The sequence below is a fragment of the Sus scrofa genome, chromosome 8 (assembly GCF_054392235.1).
Source record: "Sus scrofa isolate SSC_HxYL_T2T_F1_AM1 chromosome 8, Sscrofa_HxYL_maternal_Yorkshire_Landrace_v2.0, whole genome shotgun sequence".
Taxonomy (NCBI): domain Eukaryota; kingdom Metazoa; phylum Chordata; class Mammalia; order Artiodactyla; family Suidae; genus Sus; species Sus scrofa.
In genome coordinates this window covers 80,237,768-80,258,250 of record NC_139390.1, presented here as the reverse complement: position 1 = coordinate 80,258,250, position 20,483 = coordinate 80,237,768, and the positions used below count along the sequence as shown (strand labels likewise).

The following is a 20,483-nucleotide window of genomic DNA, read 5'->3' as shown; positions in this document are numbered from 1 at the left end:
TCCTAATGAAATTTTTTCAGCTTGAAAAAATTGCCATACTATGCAAATCAACAAGAAATCCTAGGATATTGGCTAATTCCATTAATTCCAACTCAGTAAATAGTCAATGAGCACCTGTTAGGTCCTAGCTATTGTGGACAGCCCTCAGGGGTGGGGGAATCAAAGATCGGCAAGATGCAGTCCTTCCCCCTGGAGATCAGCCCCCATAAGCAACTGGGAGCCTCTGTGAGACTTTCATGAGGTTAATGGCACAAACTGATTTAGAATGCAGAATGTACATGAAAATTCCGTTCAAGAGGCTGGACTTTATTCTATAAAAATAGTAACAAGGGTAGCTACCATTTAGGTGGACAGTTTGGCCAATTAATGAGGCTGCTGCAAAATCCAGATGGGAGATGGAGACCTGAACTAAAGCCACAGAGGTTAAATTGGAAATAAAAAGTATGTATATATATATGTATAATGTATCACTTTGCTATACAGTAGAATAGTGGCACAACATTGTAAATCAACTACACTTTAAAACATTTTCAAAAAGAAAAAAAAAAGAAAGAGACAATCATAGAAAAAGAATCACTGAGGAAGTGGTAACAATAGAACTTGACAAATGTGCCTATAAAGTGTAAGAAAGAGGGAGGAATCAGATAAGCACCTGTTGGGTTGGTTGATGGAGGAGAAGCTATGTCACTAACCTGCTAACGGGATGAGCAGCTAGTAAAAAGATGAAGAGCTAGGCACTGGGTATGTGGAATATAAGGTGCCTTTGTGATAAGTCCTTGAGAAGACGGGGAGAAGTACCAGTATCAGGTACTGAGGTGAGAGGTCCATCGAGGTGAGAGCTTTTGCATAGGACCTCACCTCTACTTCTATCATAGTATGACACATACAAGGAGCTGACCCTTTAAATACACGAAAATCCAAGTTTAAAAACAATCCAGGTTTAAAACACAGAAAATGGTCTCTACTAGTGATTGCCTTTATACTGAAGTCAATATTTTAACCAAGAATCTTGAAGGGAAAAATATATCAGGGTTTAAGAATTAGAATCTCATTGGAATCTCCATGTTATTTGGGGATTAAGATGATTTGCATTAAAGTTTCCTTACACTGTGCTAAATAATTTAAAATTGGCAGATTCTCTCTCAAATGATACCCAAGCAACTTCATTAAAACCATCTCATTAATTTATTCTCAAACGTGCAAAGTACTTAAAGGTACAGGCATTAATCAACTTGTCTAAACTTATATTCGAAAACAGTGATGAGTTTGCAAGTGATGGAACTTTGGTTCTTTATACACATACTACACAAACAATTTACAATGGGTTCGGTTCCACAATCAGTCTTCCCAAAGCCTAAAGTCCAACTGGAACATCCTAACGTGATGTAGCTAGGATGGCAATGAGGTAAGGGCTCCATAATTCGCATCACTGGGATAGAGCATTTTTTGTTAGGTGGGCTTCTAATTCCCACCACTTTTTTTGTTAGGTGGGCTTCTACCACTTTTTTCACTCTTGAATGGCTGCTAAGAGTAATAAGATTTGATGATTACCAGTAGGGAGCTCTGAGCACACAGAAATAGGATTATGTTCATAGGAAGAAGTTAATTAAGGGAGTTATAGCAGGAAAGGGTTGCAATCAAGTCTACATGGCATTTATCAGCTAAAATGCCTTCAAAAATCCTTTGGGTCAGCATTGCTCTGTTTAATACCTAAAGACAATACTGGGATATCGGGCTGTCTTTAGGAAGTTTATTTTTTTTGCCTTTTAATGATCAAGATGAAGGTAAAGAATTTAATATATCAAACAGGTCCAAGATTTTTGGAGCTGAAAAGGACATAAACCTTGTCTAGCTTAAAATCTGTGGGTGACTATGGCAGAGTTGAATAAGGTCTGGGAACTAATTAATAGCATTGTATCAATGATAATTTTCTGGTTTTGATAACTGTTTTATAGTTATGTATGATATTAACACTGGGAGAAGCTGGATGAAGGATATTCAAGAGCTCTTTGTACTATTTTTGCAACTTTTCAATAAGTCTAAAGTTATTTTAAAATAAAAAGTTAAGGGAGTTCCCATCGTGGTGAAGTGGTTAATGAATCTGACTAGGAGCCATGAGGTTGTGGGTTCAATCCCTGGCCTTGCTCAGTGGGTTGAGGATCTAGCCTTGCCTCGAGCTGCGGTGTGGGTGGCAGACGCAGCTCGGATCCTGCACTGCTGTGGCTGTGGTGTAGGCCGGCAGCTGCAGCTCCGATTAGACTCCTAGCCTGGGAACCTCCATGTGCCGTGGGAGCGAGCGGCCCTAGAAAAGGTAACAACAACAACAACAACAACAACAAAAAGACAAAAATAAATAAATAAATAAATAAAAAGTTAAGAAAATTATCTAGATTTACCTCTCAAAAAATCCTATGGCTCAAGGGTGTCCACTTACCTTCCTCAAGGTTACACAGCTATAATAAGTGACTGCTCTGCTAGACTGACTGCTTTGTAATTCTATCAGCTCTTGATTAGGTTATGCTTTTCAATGTCTTTGTGGACACTAGAATTATTATTTTAAGCTATTTTTATTATAGTTGATTAACAAGGTTGTTCCAATTTCTGCTATACTGCAAAGTGGCTCAGTCTCTCCCTCTCTCTCTCTCTCTCTCTCTCTCTCTCTCTCTCTCTCACACACACACACACACACACACACACACATTCTTTAATAGTATTTTCCATCATGGTCTATCCCAGAAGATTGGATATAGCTCCCTGTCCTATACAGTAGACCTTGTTTATTCATTCTAAATGTAATAGTTTGCATCTACCAGCCCCAAACTCTCCCTCCTCTCCCCCTTGGCAACCACGAGTCTGTTCTCTATGTCTGTGAGTCTATTTCTGCTTTGCAGATAATGTTCATCTGTGCCATATTTTAGATTCCACGTATAAGTGAAATCATATGCTATCTGTCCTTCTCTTTCTGACTCAGTTCATAGAATTATTTTAAAATAATGCAGAAGTTGATTTTTTCTTCAATGCAGACAATATACAATTTTTAAAATCTAATAACCATGAGAAAAAACAGATTACTATGTCTCTGCTATTTATCATGCCAAGCAGGCTTTCACTTTTAATTAATATAATTTTCATTTTCAGATGATCTACTTAATTCTTTAAAAAAAATCTACCTGCTTGTTCTTCTCATTGTTATGGTATTCTGTTATCTCCTTACAGTTTCTATGCCTTCTTTTGTGTCTTTAAATCATTTTAAATATGCTTTTTTTCACAGTTTTTGTAAGACTGTTCCTTTATTTGAAACCCTTGGGTTTTAATCTTCTTGTTTGTTTTGGTTATGGTACTGAGGTTATTTCATCATATGTTCTGTAATTTTGATTTCTGGGCTAATCTTCAGCGGTTTTGTCTGTGAAAATCTTGTGTGGTCCACCTGTTGAGGGTGGACATTCTACAGCACTTTCTACTAGTTTCTGCAAGGGACCCAAGACATATCTTTCGCCTGATTAATCTGCATATTCATGCCTCAGCTTTGGGTTCTCAGACAATGCACACAGGGTAACTTAGCCTTAGATCTTCAGGAGAAACATGCCTGAAGTTCTGAATTCTCAGCAGACATTTTTTGCTTTCCTCTGAGCCCTGGTAAACACAGGGAGGTTTCTTTGCCATCTCTCTTTGCTGATGAGCTTCTTGTCTTAATTCCGACTTTCTGTCTCTGCATGGGCGTTAAATCTCAAGCCCCCAAATTATTGGGGCACACATAACCCCTCTCAGGGAAGTTATGCCATCAGCCCTTGCCCAGACTGGTTTTCAGTTCCTTATCTGTTTCTGGCCCCTAGAGATTTCTCTTTATTCTTGGGAGGTCAGCTAGGAGTGCCTGATAGTTCTTAATCCCTTTTATCCATCATTTCTAGGTGATAATGATGGGTTTTCATACTCTACTATCTTACTGGAAGTGGAAGTAACTATAGAAATCTTGAGAAATGTTTTTAATGTAAAGTCTTTTAAAAAAAAGAAAATCTCAAGAAGAGGTCTGGTGATATTCTGAGGGGGACACAAGGTGGAGTTTTGAAAGCTCGAGTTTTGAAATTAAACGGACATATTATTAGTTAGGTGACTTTTAGCAAGACAGTGTCTGTAAAATGCACTTGTTTTAAAACAAATTTTAGGTTTAAATACACTATGTTTACAGAACTGAACATACTACCTAGTACATAACATGCATACAGTGTGACAGCTCATTTAATTATTCTGTCTCGAAAGGAGATGCGTGAGGTATTAGAAAGTCAAGTTCATTGGAGACCCAGCCTTGGCACCAAGCAATAGCAAATCCCATACTGCTTAATGCAATGATGAAGCCATGACAAAGGAAAAAAGACTTACCAAATTGGGGGCGTTCCTGTGTAATTTTGTAGATGATTTCTGAGGCACTGACACCTGGAGCTTCAGCCTGTAAGATTCTGTTGGTAATCTGCAGCATTCCCCCTTCTGGAACCCACACCATTGAATTAGCCACAAGCCGAAGACTCCCATCATTCTAGAATAGAGTATAAAATTCGGTCCAAGCAAAATTAAAAGACAGCAGTTCTTAAAAACATAAGTGATTAGGTCCTGTTTCTGCTAAGGATTGCCTTATAAGAGAGATCCACAGCTTTTTTTTTTTTTTTCATTTTTTTTATTACTCAAATGAATTTATCACATCTGTAGTTGTGTATGATCATAACAATCTGATTTGACAGGATTTCCATCCCACAGAAGAGATCCATAGCTTTAGAGTCACACAATGAACCAAATATATGAATATCATGTGTACACATATGCATGGGTAGCTATATATGCATATATTCTGTCTTTTCTCCCATTTTGTCATGAGCAAAGAAGTGATATCATTCAGGAAGACTAAGTATCGCCATTTCTTTCTTGCATTTGCCCATCTACTCGTCCTTCCATCCTCTTCATCCACCTACATTCAAGAGCTATTCATTAAGCACCTATTATATGCCAAATCTTTTGCTAGAGGTCTTAGATATATAAGATTGGCTGAAATGAGATCTCAGTTTCAGAACCTATAGTCTATTGGGGGAGATAGATACGTAAATAGTTAGCACACATCACAAGTGATACTCTATAAGAAGCGTTCGCAGGGTGCAATGGGAGAATAAAGGAAAAAGGAGATTTCCTCTTTGGGGAAGAGAAGGCTTTTTTTCCCCTATGAAAACATCATTTAATTCTTGAATGACAAAAAAGGGGCTAAGTGCATAAGTGAAACAGACTCCAGAGGGCTCAGCCTAAGCAAAGACATGAGACAGTGCACTGTGCTTAATAAAATATCCAGGTGTCTGGAAGAGCAGGGTCTAGAAAGCAGAGGGAGGGAGGGAATGAGAAGTGACTCTTGGAGTTTTCTTGTGGCACAGCAGGATAAGGATCGGGAGTTGTCACTGCAGTGGCTCAGGTTGCTGCTGTGGCACAGGTTCAATACCTGGCCCGGGAACTTCCACATGCCATGAGCACAGCCAAAACAAAACAAAACAAGAAAAAGTGATTCTTAATGCTGGCTAATAGAAAGTAGAAGCTGTTCTAAAAGTCTCAATTTAGGAGTTCCCATCATGGCTCAGCGGTTAGCAAATCCAACTAGGAACCATGAGATTGTGGGTTCGATCCCTGGCCTTGCTCAGTGGGTTAAGGATCCGGCGTTGCCGTGAGCTGTGGTGTAGGTCACAGACTCGGCTTGGATCCCTCGTTGCTGTGGCTCTGGCGTAGGCCAGCGGCTACAGCTCTGATTAGACCCCTAGCCTGGGAACCTCCATATGTCACAGGTACGGCCCTAGAAAAGACAAATAAATAAATAAAAATAAATAAAAGTCTCAAATTAGCTTGTAGGTGCTTTCATAAAGTCTTCAGGGAAAGAAATGGGATGATCAGGCATGGGTTTCAGAGAACCTCCAGCAGCAAGAGATGGAAGGGGCCAGAGATGGGATGAATCTGGGACTGTAGAAACCATTTAATGGCTCAGGTGAGAGAAGATGAGAAGGTGACTGCAGGGGGAATGAATGCTTAGAAATAGATTGCAGAAACGCTAAAGAGGCTGAACTGACAGGCCTCAGTGACTGATTGAAAGTGAAGTCCTTAGAAACAAGAGTTGGGAATAGGTGACTGGAAGAAATCACTCTTCAGTGTTTCTGAGAAGGCAACCATTCTAATTGCTAAGGCTAATGTCATTAAAAGTGCTGCCATCCCTGATTTGCAAGGTGCACACCTCTTCCAAAGCCTCCTAATTGACAGCTTCCATGGAATATGATCAGTGAGGCTGCTCGGGTTCCATTTTCATATTTTCCAAGTCAGTAAGTCAGCTATTTCAAAATAGGGCATTTTGGAAGGGATGTTTTTTTCTAAATTATTGCTATTACTTTCAAACATGCCAAAAAAGAGAACAGAGCAAACAGCACGTCCAGGAGGGAAATATTCATTCAGGACAGAAGACAAGGCCTATTCTTACACTGTCACTTGACATGAGAGCACGTGCCCCCCTCAGGAGGTGGTCAGAACTACTTTCACCACAATCACTGAGACTGAGTCTGTGCCCAGGACAACAGCAGCCAACATGCCTCCTCTGGCGATTGGTGCTCAGGGGCAAAAGCCCACAGAATTTTCTCCTTTCACAGCTGATACAGCATATTATTTACAAAAAACACCAAAGTGTGCCAAGAACTTTGCATGTTACCTACCAGAATTCTGGGGGAAAGGGCCCCATTAACTCCAGCAGAGTTTTATATAACCTAATCCATTTGGACCCAGGTATCTTAATTGCTAGACATCTTTCAAACAGAAAAGCCTCATCACATTTGATTATGTGATGGAGCTCAGTTTATACACCAACAAGCACATTCCTGGACTGACAGGCAATGTGGTTTTTCATGTTCCAAGCAAGTAAGCACTGCGCCCTGAATGCCTGTCCCAGATCCTCTCCTCTGCCTTCCCCTGTCGACTCTACTTTATCAATGCGATTCTGTCATTTCTTTGTGAGTGTCAGTGTGTAGGAGACAATACTCCTTGCAAGTCAGTGTGCAGGGACCAGCAACATCTGGAAGCTTCTTAGAAGTTTAAACTATCAGGCCCCATCCCAGACCTTCTAAATCAGACCATCTGTATGTGGATCTCCATTTTAATTTTTTCCACCAGCTTTACTGAAGTATATTTGACAAATAAAAATTGTATATACTTAGGTGTACAAAATGTTTTGATATATGTACAGATTGTGAAATGATTACCACAATCAAGCTAAGTCATCCTCCACCTCACAGGGTTATGATTTTTTTTTTTTTTTTGTCTTTTGTCCTTTTTAGGGCCACACTCGCAGCATATGGAGGTTCCCAGGCTAGGGGTCTAATTGGAGCTGTAGCCACCGGCCTACGCCAGAGCCATAGCAAGGCCAGATCTGGGCGGTGTCTGCGACCTACACCACAGCTCACGGCAGTGCCGGATCCTTAACCCACTGATCAAGGCCAGGGATCGAACTCGCAACCTCATGGTTCCTAGTTGGATTCTTTAACCACTGAGCCATGACAGGAACTCCATAATTTTTTTTTAAGATTCAGCTCTCTTTGCAAGTAGAGAGTATAATAATATTAAGTACAAGTACCATGTTATACATCAGATCTCCAGAATTATTCATCTCTTATAACTGAATTTTTTGCCCTTTGACAAACATCTCCTGGTTTCCCCCACTCTCTGCTCCGCCACCAGCAATCACCATTCTACTCTGCTTTTATGAGGTCTACTTCTTTAGGTTACAAATATAAGTGACATCATGCAGTACTTGTCTTTCAGTGTTCAGCTTATTTTATAGGCCCATCTATTCCATCACAAATGACAGGATATCCTTATTTTTTAAGGCTGAATAATATTCCACTGTATATACAACCATTAATGGACACTTAGGTTGTTTTCATAGTTGGCTATTGTAAATAGTCCTGCAATAAACATGAGAGTGTGATATCTCTTCAAGATACTAATTTCATTTCCATTGGATAAATACCCAGAAATGGGATTGCTGGCTCAAAATTCTATTTTGAATTTTTTGAGGAATCTCCATACTGTTTTCCATAATGGCCACACCAATGTGCTTTCCCACCAACAGTGTTTGAAGGTTTCCTTTTCTCCACACTCACCAATGCTTGCTATCTTTTGTCTTTTTAAGAACAGCCATTCTAATAGATGTGAGGTGATGTCTCATTGTGGTTTTGGTTTGCCTTTTCCTGATGATTAGTGAAGCTGAGCACCTCTTCATGAACCTTTTAGCCATTTATGTCTTCTTTTGAGAAATGTCTGTGTGGGTCCTTAGCTAATTTTTAATTTTTTTTTAAAGCTATGAGTTGAGTTCCTTATATACTTTAGATATTACACCTTTATCAGATATTCGTTTTCAAATATTTTCTCCCATTCTGTACATTTTTGCCTTTTCATCTTCTGATGGTTTCTTTTGCTGCTCAGCTTTTTTAGTTTAGTGCATTCCCACTCGTGTTGAATAGGATCCCCAGGAGAGAAGGAGTCAGGCTAAAATGTGAGACACCCAGCCCAGGACAGAGATTGCGATGGATCTCAAATGGTTCTCCCAAACTCCAAAGATAAGCCTTTTAGAATAGTTACATTTATATCAGAATAATACATATGCTTCTGTTTCTGCATTAACGGTTTACAGTACTTAATAAGAAATAGACAACTCTCTAAGGAAAAGAAGTATAATTTTTCCTACTCATTACAATGAAGATGGTTTTGTCAGCTGATTTTTTGGGGAGAGGGTCCAAGAAGGGATGAATAGAAGTCTGTACAACATCTTTTCTCAGCTAACATGTCCAAAACAAATTTTAACCTAATTTCCCCAGTGCAATTTTGCCATTTCTTTACCACCTTGGAGATATTGTGGGTTTGATTCTAGACCACTGCAATAAAGTCAATATTGTAATAAAGCGAGTCACACAAATTTTTTGGTTTCCTAGTGCATATAAAAATTATGATTATATTATACTGTAGTCTATTATGTGAGTAATACATTATGTCTAAAAAACCCAATATACATACCTTAGTTAAAATTTACTGCAAAAAAATGCTAACCATCATCTGAGCCTTCAGCAAGTCATAATCTTTTTTCAGTAATAACATCAAAGATCACCGATCACCATTACAAATATAATAATAAAACATCTGAAATATTGTGACAATTGCCAAAATGTGACACAGAGACATGAAGTGAGCAAATACGCCTGGAAAAAATGGTGCTGAGAGACTTGCTCAATGCAGGGTTGCCAGAGACCTTCAATTTGCAGAAAAACCACAGTATCTGCAAAACGCAATAAAACGAAGTATGCCTGTAGGGTTTTTTCTGCACAATGGTGCACATATTCCTGTAAGCTCAAGAAATTAGCCATAATTTCAGTTGAAGAATCTTCTGCCCAGTGATGTTTTATATATCCTTCAGGGTACCCACATTAGAAGGAAATGAAACCTCAACAAGGGATTATGGGGCATAATTAAAACGGTGCTTTAAATTAAATAGTTCTAATTAATTTCATAGAACAATAGGCATACAAAAATGCTGGTAATAAAGTTTATCCATTATATACTGTATTACAGATAAAAATATTAATGTCGTAAGCCAGAAATAAGGACCACGACTCCTATCAGTTGGAGGAAAAAAATCTCACAAACGAAATGAAAACTCCCCCCTCCCATTAAAGACTGGGACATAAATGATGAGCTCGAATATGATGGTGTACCCCAACCCCAAGCCAAAATATTCAAGTTAAAAAAAGTTTAAACTTTATGAAATAGAAAATAACTATAATTGAAAGTAACCTTCGCATTTTATCTATTCTGTAAAAAATAATTTGCAATGGCTCATTTATACCATAGCTTTTAAAACCTAATTTTGGAGCATACTATGGATTTTAGGGAAGGATTATATAGGGTGACACATATAAGGTGAAACACGAATACTAGTTACCAGAATGAAGAATGATGGAAAGATGGTTACAAGTTTTTTGTGTTTGTCAATCTGTGCATGTGCCTCAGCAACTGCAGCTTTAGGTCAGGGATACAGAACCTTCTCTCCATGTAGACTTCGACTGCTTTATAAACAAACATACGAATACAGCTTCTGTAATCAAACACTTTCTGAATGTATACTCTGAGCGATGCACCTCACAAGACACTAAATTGAAGAAGCTAAGCAAGTCCACAAAAGGTGAACCCCCTGATTTGCGGTGAGGATTTATTTATTTACGAGATAGGCAGACTCTTACTCAGTGAAATAAGCATTTTTATGCCATTGATATTTACGACTCACAAACTTCCTTTTAATCAAACCGTGTCCCTGTGAGACAACCCATGGGAGGACAGGTTTTAAGAAAACTGAGGGCAAGCGCAACAGGGCTTTTAACTGCAGAGGAGCCTCACAAAAGCCAAACAGCCAGAGAGGGCTCTCAGCGATAGAATTTTCCATCCAGTTCATAGCATGACACTTGGGGGGCTTTTAACATCAAGCATTACCCAGTTGCAGAAAATAACTGCTCAAACAACAGCAAAATGAGGTCAGAAAGATCATCAGATTTATTGCCAACGTGGAAAAAGAGGCATGATTTCCAGAGATGCTTAGATGAATGAAAAAGAAGGTTAATTCCCTGAAAGCCCAGCAGTGGAGAGAAACCCACCAAGAAGCATGGCTTTTCCCTGCTCACATTTTAGCCCTTATTAGATGCCGAGGTGCTTTAGAATCATAGCTCTAGCGGGCGTGGGTTTGGTAATCCACTGAATTAACGAAAGCCTGTTCAGCAGAGCGTTCTTTATTACCTTTTAATCTTTTTGAATTCTTTTGCCTCCTTCCCCCAACAGAACATGTCTCAACATCAGTCTCGGGTCTGTTTTCTCCTCAGCAAGTCAGTATAAACCTGGAAGGTGGCAGTCGAGTTTACTCATGCCAGAGCAAGGATAAAAACATACAGTGGGGGGACATGATGCAGAACTTGATAAATAAGAGTGGAACCCACCACTCCTACCCTCAGTCTCAGTTGGGCCACCACAGCATCAGGAGAAGTGCCCTGTAGGCTGATGAATCTGATGCAAGAGATGGATTCAAAGGCAGGAATGCAGGCCTGGCCTAACTCAAGCTGTTGCACCCACCCACCTATCTTTCCATCCAACAAAAGTGCACTGAACTAGACAAAAAAAAAAAAAAAAAAAAAAAGGAGTTCCCGTTGTGGCGCAGTGGTTAATGAATCTGACTAGGAACCATGAGGTTGCAAGTTCGGTCCCTGGCCTTGCTCAGTGGGTTAAGGATCCGGTGTTGCCATGAGCTGTGGTGTAGGTCACAGATGTGGCTCAGATCCCACATTGCTGTGGCTGTGGTGTAGACTGGTGGCTACAGCTCAGATTATACCCCTAGCCTGGGAACCTCCACATGTCACAGGAACGGGCATAGAAAAGTCAAAAAGACAAAAAAAAAAAAAAAAAAAAAAAAAAAAAAGGCACTGAACTTCTACAGTGTGCCTGGCTCAAGAGAGTAATACTGAACCAGTTCCTGCTCTCACAAAGCTTCCTTTTCCTATCCTTCCCTCCCTTTCCTTCTGTATTACCAGGGTAAGTTTTATGCTGAACAGCACTGGGATTAAACTTGTACTTCATTTCTTTTTTTTTTTTTTTTGTCTTTTTGCCTTTTCTAGTGCCGCTCCCACGGCATACGGAGGTTCCCAGGCTAAGGGTCTAATCAGAGCTGTAGCCGCTGGCCTACACCAGAGCCACAACAACAGCAGATCCTTAACCTACTGAGCAAGGCCAGGGATCGAACTCGCAACCTCATGGTTCCTAGTCGGATTTGTTAGCCACTGAGCCACAACGGGAACTCCAAATTTATACTTCATTCACTAAGACTTAGACCTAAATTTCTCGGCCATTCCATTTACACCACCAGCGGGACATTAGTTAGTAACTGTCCTCGCCCCAAATTTAATACCCAGGGAGCCTCAGGGTAAGGACTTGGGTGCCCATCTTCAGAATATCTAGTGGGACCAAGTCCGTCTTATCAGACTACACATCTACGGGAAGCCATTAACCGCTGAGGCCATTTTTTCCCTCAGGCTCCGACAGACTTATGATTATAAATAGCATCACTTGTTAACAAGATGTTGTGAGTCCACAGGGAATATTCCAAGAGGCCTGGGGCTCAGATTGCTTGGATAGGACACTGAGAAAATAACTAAATCACTGCCTCCATTCTGTCCACTGAGGGGAGTCGAATACATATGACCAAAACACTGAAGAAAATGAGCTAGAATGAAGAAAACCATATGGTTACAGTGTGAGGAGCCAGAACACCCTCGATTCGAGATCAGAGCCCCATCACTAAATACCTTTATGAGAAATAAACGTTTTAAAACCTCTTTAATGTTTTTAAACCTCCTTTATTTTGGTTTCCTCTTTTGGAAAATTGGAGATAAAAACTGCACAAACATCCTAGAATGATCACAAAGATCAAAAGGAATAATTCACATCAAGCAGTAGTGTCCAATAAAGGTTAAGAACCAAAAACAAACAAAAACACCTTCCACCAACAGTAGAATATCCTTCAGAAGCAATAAGGTTGTAAAGCCTCTATTCTAACCTTCTTCATTAAGATCTTGTAAAGGTGACTAGAACAGATAGGATAAAAAGTACTCCGAATTCCTAAAAGAACATATAGTATATATTTGTAAAATATTTTCAGGATGAAAATGTGAAGTTTATAATTGGTACATCCTAATGGCTGCTGGGGCTCTGGTAACTGGTTTCAAGATCCTAATTCTTTGGCTTAGAAACCATTAGCTCACCTGACGCACAGGTAAGCACAGCACGACAGGAGATGAGATGGAGGGATGGAAGGGGGAAGGAAGGAAGACGGTCACGTGACTCTAAGCTGTACGCACTGTAGGAATCCTCAGGTTCTGTGCTTATGCCTTATGTATCAATTAAAATTCTATTTTCCTATGTTTTGTACTGGTAATTGAAGCAGCTAAAATCCTAGAAATACCCTTCAAGCTTGGGCCGTGACATGCAAACTGACTGTGTAACACACTGCACTGAGCTCCAAACATGGAGATTGAAACCTCAATGGGAAAGGCAGCTGCTAGGACTGCGCTGAAATCTTTGGAAGGAAACCAAGAAGAAAGAAAAGAAAACTTTCTGCATCTGTCTAGCTTTCATCTCTTCAGAACAAAACCTCATCTCCCAGGGCAACCGCAGGAGGGTGATAATTAGGATTAGCTACAAGGTGGCTATCTGCCAACTTAATCTTGTAATCAGCCTTCACTTACTCCCATCTATCTCATGCCCCCATCACTGTTTTCAGCAGCTGAAAATAATGAGACGATAGCCCAAGAAACCAGCTAGCAGACCACATTAGAATCAGCTCTTCACCTTCACCCCGATCAATCGCAAATTTTGAGTGATCAGTGATGAGAAGGTGACAAGTGATTTCTAAACCGTCCTCAGCAAATCACTCTCTAGCTTTTCATCAATGACGTGACAGTGGGTGCTGGTATCTGGAATAAAAAGTTCAAAAAAAATTATGTCTCCCAATCCTCCATCATGGGAAAGAGTCATTCTTGCTATTACAGAGAAAAGGGCTTCTAGTGAAACACTACCAAGTAATAAATCACTTTTGTTGTAGGTCTCTTTGATCTAGCACAGGCTAGTCCAATGTTTCAGAAAATATCATAGTCATCCTATTGATAGTATCCAAAAATATTTTATGTTGTCACATGAATGAAATTTTATAAAATGGTTATGTATTAATTTCAGCATTTTGGAAAAAAGTATAATTCTACATTAAGCCTATGATTTCATAAGTATTATTTATTAGGGAAAGGCCATGATAAAAAACCAAGTTGATTCAGAGAAAAAAATGAAATAAATAATAGGATAGCTACTCATGGATATGAATGACTCAAGCTGAGAATCACTGTTCTTAACTGGTCTCCAACCCAGAGGCCAAGGACTCCCATGATTACTAGAAGAGTGAGTGATTGCTGGAAGAATGAATGAGCTAACAGAATGGCTGAACTCTTCCTTTTTGATTCATTACAATAACCTAACTATGCGCTTCACATCACACGAACTATTTTAAAAGAGCAGACAAGAACACGGGTGCACTTGATTCTTATGGCTATGCTCAGGCAGGAGACAAAAAAAAAAAAAAAAAAAAATCAGTGGATAATGAGGCGTTTTTATGACAGCAAGTCAACATAAAGGTTCAAAAGTACCCCTTTTGCAGAGAACATGGAGACAGGTCTTTTGGATCAAGGATGCTCCTAACAAAATACACACTGCCCTCTGAGATTGGGTAATGTGTTCCAGTCATCTCTGAATGTCCTACATATTCCCATAATAGGTGCTTAATAAATGTTTGAATAAACAAATAACTACCATATCTGAAATTTATGAATATTGAAAAATAACATTGACAAAACATATATACACTACTATACATAAAATAGATAACCAATAACGACCTACTATATAGCACATACTTGATATTTTGTACAGTATATTGTTATACTATACAGCACTATACTCAATATTTTGTAATAACCTATAAGGGAAAAGAATCTGAGAAAGAATATATCTATATAACTGAGTCACTCTGGTGTACATCTGAAACTAACATGACATTGACTATACTTCAATAAAAGAGAATAATTTTTTAAAAAGAAAAAAATATCAATGAGTTCCCACTGCGGTATAGTGGGTTAAGAATCTGAATGCAGCAGTCATGTTACCACAGAGATGTGAGTTCGATATTCAGCCCAGTGCAGTGGGTTAAAGGATCCAGCATTGCTACAGCTGTGGCATAGGCTGCAGCTGTGGCTCAGGTTCAACCCCTGGCCAAGAACTTCCATAGGCTGCAGGTACAGCCATTAAAAAAAAATAAAATAAACAAAACCTCACATCTGGGTGAGTAGGTCTGGGAATGACACCTACCTTGGGTACGGTCTTCACGTGGAACAGTATATTTTGGATGGAGTGTCCATCGTTGGCCTGCAAGACTACAACATCTGAGGTGCTATCTGAGCCATCATGAACATACTGGAGAAGGCCCCTGGAGAGCTCATCCAGCCGGAATTGATAAATAGGGGCTGCAGGGGACTGAAGGGTTTGGAGCAACTGCCCATGAAGTGGAGGATCGAGCACTTCAACCACCACGTCCTGTGGGTTGTCGTCATCTCGGATGTCAAGCAGCTGGGTGGTGAGGGTTCCTCTCTGGCCTCGGTTAACATGGAGGGCCTCATTTCTCAGCACATAGGGGGCCTGTGGAGTTGAAGGGAAGGAGGAGAAGAGAAGCCATCAGCAGGAGAAGAGAGGATGAGCCAGTGGACCATACACCAGCTGTGTGCAACCTGATAGCTATTTTTATGCTTTTGGAGGAACTCCAGATGCTCCGGCAAAGTGCCAAAGTCTTGCACAATCAAGGCATTAGTCACAGGTGTAGTCAGTCTTAGTAATCACTGCAAAGGAGGATACATCACACCTCTGGTTCTGGTAGTTTCTTAAGTCACTTTCCTACTATAATATTCATGGGGGCACTCAAGGTAGCTGCTTGTTTGTAAATCTCTGAAGTCTCTGCCATCTTGATTTACACTATATACCCTGCATGGTAACTGAGATCACCTCAGCGTCAGGGACCTTAATTAGCCGTCTGCATTCAAGAGAGGCTAACAAGAGGTGTGGCACTTTGGCATTTGTGTTGGGAGCCAGCGCTTTGCTCCAGGCCATGCTATAACACAGGGCTTGAAGTCCTGCATTCATGCTATTTCTGGCCCCTCCCGGTAATCTTCTTCAAGCCGTCTCATCCACATCTTGAAGGGGCCCACCCGAACTCCTGATCTGATAAAACCGTGGTCTGGGTAAAACAACCACCTGGTTAATTCATGTGGCAAATTTTAATATGTTTTCCTTAGGATTATCAGGTTTCCCTCCACCAACTTCAGAAAGCAGATAAAATGGTCTTTCACAGAGAGAAAAGGTAATGAACCACAACAGGAAAAAAAAAAAAAAAAAAAAAAATCAAGGCAAGAAGCCAAAGAAAACATTATCTTAGTTTTGCATATCTTTTGAAGTTGAACCATCTAGGTCTTTTCTCAGTACACTGCCTTCTTTAATCCAAATGGCTTTCTCTTAAAAGTATCCTTCCTGGCCTCCCGGAAATTTCAATATCTATTAAAGTAATGTCTAACTAATGCATCTTTAATATAATCACATAATAGGAAATGAGAAGATAGCTACTCCTCAGGATTCTTGAGTGAAAATTCAAAAGCTGTGATTCTATACGTGAGAATGAATGGCCCCTCAGATTCTGAAACAGAGGTCAAAGGTGATGTCAAAATCCATAAATGGAAAAGATTGAATTAACCCACATGAGCAAATCTCAGGGAGGCTCAAAACCATATTGAAATATCACAGAAATGTAAAGGAACAAAAATAAGTTACAATTCATTTCTCAAATTCCATTTTAAAAAAGTCAAAATGGTAAAAGTTTCTCTTATAATAAAGGAAATTAAAATGCAACCTCACCATCTACTCACTTGATTTAGGGAAAACAAACAAAAATCTGGTTCTTAGAAGTCACTTGGCAATACCTACCCAAGTCTTTGGCTCACTTAATTAGAGTAACTATATCAGCACAAACAAAAAGAACAAAACAAAATTTCCGAGCCTAAATACTGAGAAACAAGTAAGCAAGTAAGTCCTGAGACTCAGTGGCCCTCTGACCCATATTTTCAGAGATCACATGTGTTAGCTTCAATTAAAGCAAAAATTTAACCCTGACGTCCAATCCTGAGATCAAATTAATTTAGGATCTTTTTTTTTTTTCTTTTTCTTTTTAGGGCTGAAGGTGTGGCATATGGAAGTCACCAGTATGGGAGTCGAATTAGAGCGGCAGTTGCTGGCCACAGCCATAGCAACACCAGATCCTTAATGCACCAAGTAAGGCCAGGGATTGAACCCACATCCTCATGGATACTAGTTGGATTTGTTCTTGCTGAACTACAACGGGAACTCCTAGGATCAATTTTTAATCATTCCTCAACTTCAGTCATCCCTGAAGTGAGAACCTCATCAAGAACTGCCAAGCTAGGCTGTGAATGCCATCTGACAGCCACTTCGGGTTCAAGCCCGCATGATCCCACAGCCCATGGTCTCTTCACTTTCAAACCGAAAATACAAAAATAGCAGTTTTGAAGACAACAATCTCCCATCCTTCCTTGAACCGTGACTAACATTAGCAAGGTCTAATGTTCCTGGGAGTCTGGGCTCCCCAGGCCGACATCCCAGCCTCCTGCTTCTCACAGCCTGAGAACATCCTGATCTTCCCATTCTCTGCACATTTCAGCTGTTCAGCCCCTCAAGCCCAGGCGCTCAAAGCATTGACCACTACATGCATTTGGGACACATAAGGACAACTTGACGGAGATGAGTGATGAGAAGAGAAGAGCCATCACACCGAGTTTTACAGCACCTGCCAGGACTTGCTCAGACTTAGGTTTGGCTGATGACCACACCACACTTCACTTAACTGGATCCTGAATAAGACCCTCTAACTACTGCAGACTGAGTTAAATGCATTCTGGCTACATGATAGATAGGCAAAAGAGGTGACCATCATTACATATTCCTAAGAGAAAGGTTTAGTCTTAACGATGGTACAGCCTCAAATTATTCGGAAGGGCTAGGATGAGATTTAGCATAGTAAAGAAGGCACTCCAATGTAATGTCGGGAACAAAGACTCTGGAACCAGATACACTGATCCACTGGGATTCACGGATTCACTGAACCTCCCTGTGACTTAGTTTCCTCATCTGTGCATTGAGGGTAATAATATTCATAAAGTTGACATGAGGATAAATGAGAAACAAGAAGAGTACTATAGATGTATTAGCAATTGTTACTGTTATTACTCACAAGTACTGAAAATTACTCCAGTGGCATTTCATGAGGAAACTGAGACAAGATTAATTTAGAACAATCATTTTTGCTAAAATTACAGAAAATCTTGAGTTGTGCCTCGGAATTAGTAGGCATATGAAATTATTAATTATGTGGCATTTTCTTACCTGTGTTGAAAATGCTTGTATGTTGATCAGCTGTGGCTCAGAGAAGAACTGTTGGTCACTAATTTTCAGGGAAAAATAACCTTTCCTAAAAGAAGTCCCCAAGAAAGGAATGAGAAAATACAGTCATTAAGTTGGTCTTTAGAAAGACAAGTATTACAAATATATTCAGGTCATGTGCATCTGAGAATTAGGATTGAATCACTATAATAATATAATATTCACACTATAAATAGAAATGACCATAGAAAGATTAACATAGTGAGATGCAGATAAATCTACTGGGTATTCTTGGATCTCTTTATAACATAAGTGTTTCTATTTTTTTTTCCATTTTTTTGTTTTCTATTTTTCTAAGTAAAATATATAAAAGGTTGAAAAATCAGTTGTCAGGGTTCCCTGGTGGCCTAGTAGGTTAAGGATCCAGCAGGCCAAGACAGGTTAGCAATATACTGAAGGCTAACGGTTAAGTTGGAAAAGGGAAAGGAATCTTTTCACAATCTCTGACTAGTTTTCAGTGATTCCCTCTTCTCTGCAAATCCTCTTCCCAACCCCTGCCTGGTTCACGAGAGTGGCCCCCATTAACAATGCTTGCAACGTTTGTCTTACATGACTCTATGGCCCACTCTTTCCTCTGGCCACACATACACATGCAATGTGGACTGGACAAGAAAAGATGACTGATAGTTCCCTGGAAATTTGGAGCTGGCCTGGGAGCCCCATTCTACCACCGGGGAACCACGGTCTACCACGCTGATGAGAATGTGGAGCAAGGCTGTCTGTAGGAGGGAGGTGAAGGTAGCCTTTGAGCAAAGAGAGAGAGAAGAGGAAGAAACGAGCCCTGCTTTGCCTTCCTCGTTCTCACTTCTGGGCTTGCCCTGGAATCCAGCCCAGTTGCCCTTGATGTGTTTGAGATCTGAGCCATTCCTGCAACGTTATAACAAGCTGTGCAATTTTGCTTCACCTTGTTCAAGCTGACTTCCATGACTTGTACCAAAGAGTACTAATTAATAGAACAAAATAAGGCTCTCTCTTGGCTGTGGTTTTCACTTCCTAAAAAAGAGCTGTTCCAGCAACTTCAAAGACTACTAGGAGCGAAGGTAGGAGCTGCCCACCTTCAAAGCCAAAGCAAAATCAGAGCTCACTTTGGGCGGGTGAGATGTGTAATTAATGCATTATGGATGGTTTTGACTTCGGGTCCTACTGTAGGAACCACAGTTTTAAAGGTTTTTAAAAAGGCATTCATGGAACTAACTACTGATACATGAAAGAATGTGGATGGACTGCAAAAGCATCATGGCAAAAGCCAGAAACAAAAGATGATATACAGTATGAATCCATTCACCTGACATTTCATAAAGGGCAAAACAATAAGGGTAAAAAAAAAAAGGAAAGAAAAAGAAAAAAAACAACTTGGTCAGTGGTTGCCAGGAACTGAGGCGAAGGGAGTGCCTGTAAAAATGAGATTTTGGGGGGGATTATAAGATTGTTTTATGTCCTGTTTGTGGTCCCAAGACTGCAAGGCCATATACATTCATTAACATTCATAGAACAGAACAGCTTGACACGGGGAGTTTTACTGAATGCAAATTACACCTCAATAAACCCCCAAAAAGAAATCCTTGTCTTCCTGATCATTCTATCCTGCCATTTGTTTTTTGTCCCATTTAAATCCTGTCCCTCTCTACTCCCGCCTCCAGAGAATGCAGGTACTGGAGGCAGCAGGATGAAGAAAGAAGGGGTGGTTACTCCCAACCCACTAGGGGAAAAACGATTTTGGTGGCACTGAGGTTCCAATAATTGTGTTCAGTTTCTCAGCAACACCAGCTTATCAGGTCCACTACAACTATATTTTCAAGCTGTCTTGCACTCTGCAGCGGGATTTCAAGCCAGAGGAAGCCAGTCCTAAAGAATCACACTGGGGTCTTCATAGGGAAAAACAACCACAAATCCACAGGGTAGGGGTGCCTCTTTTGTTTTTGTATCATCCAGAGACTTTTTCCATGAGTTTCCAGCAACCTGATTTTACTAGTCCTGTCATTCTTTCTTTAAAAAAAATTTTTTTTAGATAAAACAAAACCCAGTGTTAAAATGGGTACTAAAAAAAGAAAAAGAGCACTGAAAGGAGTCCCTGAAAAATAGCTGCCATTCTGTGCCTTGTTTAGGGGTGCAAAAGCTGACTCTGGAAGAAAACAGGTGATGAGAGATTAAAGAGGTTAAATAGACAAGAGGGTTAACTTTGGTTGTCTGTGGAGATTTCTGTACTTTACACACTTTTCACAAGCGATTCCAAGATAAATGACCACAGGTACGGAGCTGTGTATGTGTGTCTGTGCGTGTAGGTGGGTGTGACG

At 40.1% G+C, this 20,483-nt stretch overlaps 1 protein-coding gene across 3 annotated transcripts in view; it reads right to left on the bottom strand.

The window, feature by feature from the left end:
- Nucleotides 1-20,483, bottom strand: part of FRAS1 (Fraser extracellular matrix complex subunit 1) — a 453,363-nt gene that overhangs the window by 124,542 nt on the left and 308,338 nt on the right. For all 3 annotated transcript variants that reach the window (XM_013978814.3, XM_084972579.1, XM_021100604.2), the window contains exons 28-30: nucleotides 18,133-18,217; nucleotides 15,001-15,327; nucleotides 4,378-4,531 (exon numbers count right to left, since the gene is read on the bottom strand). In XM_013978814.3, the coding sequence (XP_013834268.3) occupies nucleotides 4,378-4,531; nucleotides 15,001-15,327; nucleotides 18,133-18,217 (566 nt within the window). The remainder of the gene's footprint in view (nucleotides 1-4,377; nucleotides 4,532-15,000; nucleotides 15,328-18,132; nucleotides 18,218-20,483) is intronic.